This window comes from Quercus suber, unplaced genomic scaffold, assembly GCF_002906115.3.
Source record: "Quercus suber isolate HL8 unplaced genomic scaffold, Cork oak 2.0 scaffold_78, whole genome shotgun sequence".
Classification (NCBI taxonomy): Eukaryota; Viridiplantae; Streptophyta; class Magnoliopsida; order Fagales; family Fagaceae; genus Quercus; species Quercus suber.
Window position 1 is genome coordinate 1,268,103 of NW_027069543.1, and position 3,816 is coordinate 1,271,918.

A 3,816-nucleotide genomic window follows, 5' to 3' on the forward strand; every position below is an offset into this window, starting at 1 on the left:
AGATATATCTGGATTCCAAGTCAGACATGCACGAGCTACAAAGTACTATTACTGCTTCTATTACAAAAGCGCAAGAAGACCATACTGTTACTAATTAACTATACTAACACAAAGGTAAAACACGCATAACTAATAATTAATTAAGCAACCATAGATGGACAAAGTAAAAATGCATAAACAAGCCTCCAAGTTACAATACACAACTACACATTGTTTCTTACAAAAATACATAAAACTTATTTCTAAAAAAAAATAATAAAACTTCAAACTCCAAGTTACAAACTCTGTCTTACAAAAAGACATAGAAATTATCTTTAAAATACAAAATAGAACTTCAAAGTTCAAACAGAATTATTATGATCATAAATCATCAATGTCATGAAAGTTAGCATGCTCATCATCATTCCCTGAAAATCCAGGAGAAGGGCCAATAGGTTGTCCAAATGTTCCCAACTCAATTCCTTCAACCTCACTGCTATCATCTATAGATTCTACACACAAGTTTGAACAAAATAAAAAGAAAAATTATTATAATGTTTACACAAGTTTGAAAAAAATCAAAGAAAAATCACTATAGGTTATCAAATTGTTTACATATAAACTAGCCTTCAATATTAGAAGAAGGCTTTACACTTGCTGGATATGCACCCTCTTCATAAATTGCATTCTCCAACTCTTCATAATTAAGATATGGGTTTTCCTCTTCCACAAATACCCAAAAATCAGTTTTGTCGATACTTGCATAATCAATGGGGTCAAAATTAAACTTTTTGTTGTAAAGCTTGCATCATAAAATGTCATGCTCATTATTGGAATTTGAACATAATTAGTAACTAACAATTACATTATATAAATGAATTCTTAAAAATTAATATAATGACAAGATATAGCATTTAGTTACCTATGTTTCAACCGCAAGTTATGATGAACAAACACAAGATCATTGAGCCTTTGATGCTCCAACCTATTTCTCCTCTTAGAATGTATTTGGTCAAATAAACTCCAACAACGCTCACATCCAGAAGAGACAGAAGTTTGGCTAAGGATTCTAATTGCCAATTTTTGCAAGTTTGGAGCATCAGCACCCCACAACTTCCACCATTCATCTGATTTTCATAACACAACGTAATCTAATATTAATCAATATAAACAAACAATGCAAGATCGTGTTTATAGTATTAAAGTACACTAATTACTTCTCACCTGGATGAGTGGTTGTGCTTGTTGACAATGCAAGATCTCTATCAAAGCTCCCAATACGGTCTCGAAAATATTGAGTTTCCTTAATTACATTTTCTTTGTCACCATCATATTTGCTCCCAATGTAGTCCAAAACAACCATATTTACTGCTGGTTTTCGACAAAAATTCTCCTCATCATATTGAAAAGCGGGATTTAACCAATATACAGCAGCATGAAGATCTTTACGCAAATGTTTGTCCCAATGGTTTTTTATAATTGAGGTGTATGACTTGTACAAGTGCTTCTTCATTCGGAAGATCTTCTTGATTCCTAACTGTGCTCTATGCATGCCCTCATACACATATCCTATTGCAAGCCTTTGATTAGAATCAACAATCCGTAACAAACGAATGAGTGGCGATGAAATCTTGACAAGAACATTAATATCATCCCAAAAAGAATTATCCAAAATGATAGAAAATACTTCTTTTGCCTTTGACTCTTTTGCCAATCTATTGTTCACAAAGAATTTGCTAGTCACTAAGGCTTGCAAGTCATGCTTATGCACATGAAGGCTTCCAAATGAAAGAAAAGTAGTAGCAAATCTTGTTGCTCCCATGCGTACAATATCTGTCCAACCAGGTCTCTTCCTTAACCAAGCAATCAAAGCCACATGATTATAAATAAAAATTGTAACTTTGGATGCACGATTTTTGAGTCTCTCCACATGATGCATGTCTCCCATATCCTGCAACACAAGATTCAGGCAATGTGTTGCACAAGGAGACCAACTAATAGTTTTATACTTTTCACACAACAATTTACCAGCAGATACATAATTGGAAGCATTATCAGTAACCATGTGAACTATGTTTTTTGGACCAACCCATGTAACCACTTCATCAAATAATTTAAACAAGTTTCTGGTACTCTTCACAATATTTGAGGCATCAACTGATTTTACAAATACCATTCCCCTAGGACAATAAACAAGGAAATTAATCAATGACCTATGTCTAGTATCTGTCCAACCATCAGCCATAAGTGTACATCCAACTTCTGCCCAATGCCTACGTTGTGACTCAACCAGCAACTGAACCTCTTTCTTTTGATCCCTCAACAAAGGGACCCATACAGCATGATAAGATGGACCTTTGTAACTAGGACCAGTAGCAGCTACGACATCAATCATCCTTTGATAGTACACTGAATTCACTACATTAAAAGGAATGCAATTGTCATACAAAAACCTTGCAATAGCCATATCAGCTTGCCTCACCCTTTCTTTGCTTTGGAACACACTTTTAAGACCAGGTTGAGCTCTTGGAGTAGTTCTTGGAGCAAAGTAATTATCCACTGGGTTTGTACCCTTTCTTTTACCTAAAACAGGTTTTTTAGGCAACCCACTACTAAATATTTCTTGAACATCTTCATCTTCTTGCACATCACTATTTGTGGAAGGCACACTAAACATTTCTTCTTGACGTTGTTTCTTAGCTTTTTTCTTCAACTCAAACTCCTTCAAATATTCCAACATTTGGTATCTCACATCATGAGATACCTTTTTACATGATCCAATATCACCTTTTATCTCTGCAAGGTGTCGTTTCATCCTATTAATACCCCCACCTTTATATGTTTGCCTACAATACACACATATAAAAGTATTCCGTTCCTTCTCATCCTTACCAAGGCTAAAATGTTCCCAAGCTGGATCAACATTTTCCCTTACTCTTGAGCTAGACTCCACTACATTAGAATCAACTTCATGTGATGGAGTAGACCCGGTCTCTGTTTCCATTTTAATCTAAAAAACTAAACAACCAATTAAACACGCATAGACCTATCAATTTTTGAAATACAGATAGTCAAGGAATCACAACTTCATACACAGTCAAATTAACAAACTAATATACACAGAGTAATTAATCTTACCCACAAGAAGCCATAGTAATTTATGAAAAGCATAGGAAAAAAAGAGAGAGTAAACAGTCCTACCTAATCAATTCTAAGCCCTAAGAAAGACACTACCAAAATATCTGATCAAGGCTTTGACTTTGAGCAAAAACCCAACTAATCTAGGATTCAAATATTGAAAAACTAGTCATTAAGTACCCAACCAACCTTCCATCCACATTCCACAAACACAGCTGATTACAAACAGTATCAATCAAGAATGCATGTAAATGGAATGTTGAGAATAAATCGTACCGAGCTTTGTTCCAACGAGGATTATTGGAACTCCAGGAGCGTAATGCCTCAATTCAGGAATCCACTGAAACAGAAAAAAATAAAAATAAAAATCTCAGCCCACGCAAATGCAAGCATCCAACATAGAAAGACAATGCGCTATCCTAGGAAACCAACCCTCGTTCATACATCTGTAAGCATCCACCAACATATGCCTGCCTAAAAAAAATTAAAACATCTATACAATTTTCCTATAGCACTTTGCTCATTGTAACAACAATCCTCTAACTAATCCACTACTCCCACTATTTATTGTAATCTCCAGACAGAGTCAAGGTATTCAGATTAATGGGTCTGAATCCCACACATAAAATCAGCATAACAAAACTTCCAATAAAATAAACCCAAAACAATAACTACTAATCCCAACCAATACCCATGCTT

The 3,816-nt window shown here is 34.7% G+C and overlaps 1 protein-coding gene across 1 annotated transcript; it reads right to left on the reverse strand.

Moving 5' to 3' along the window:
- Positions 1–360: 360 nt before the first annotated feature.
- On the reverse strand, positions 361–2,446 carry LOC112007521 (uncharacterized). Its single transcript, XM_024039873.2, has 4 exons — positions 1,204–2,446; positions 902–1,106; positions 607–737; positions 361–491 (listed from the first exon to the last, which is right to left on the reverse strand). The coding sequence occupies exons 1-4, from the start codon at positions 2,444–2,446 to the stop codon at positions 361–363; spliced, it is 1,710 nt and encodes a 569-aa protein (XP_023895641.2).
- Between the last annotated feature and the right edge of the window lie 1,370 nt (positions 2,447–3,816).

Bases quoted from the DNA above. Each gene is read 5' to 3' on its own strand.
- LOC112007521 (XM_024039873.2), bottom strand. From the start codon at position 2,446: ATGGCTATTGCAAGGTTTTTGTATGACAATTGCATTCCTTTTAATGTA. The intron at 1,107-1,203 runs GTGAGAAGTAAT...TATGAAAATCAG, and splicing joins AAGCACAACCACTCATCCAG to ATGAATGGTGGAAGTTGTGG. The intron at 492-606 runs GCTAGTTTATAT...ACTTGTGTGTAG, and splicing joins GCCTTCTTCTAATATTGAAG to AATCTATAGATGATAGCAGT.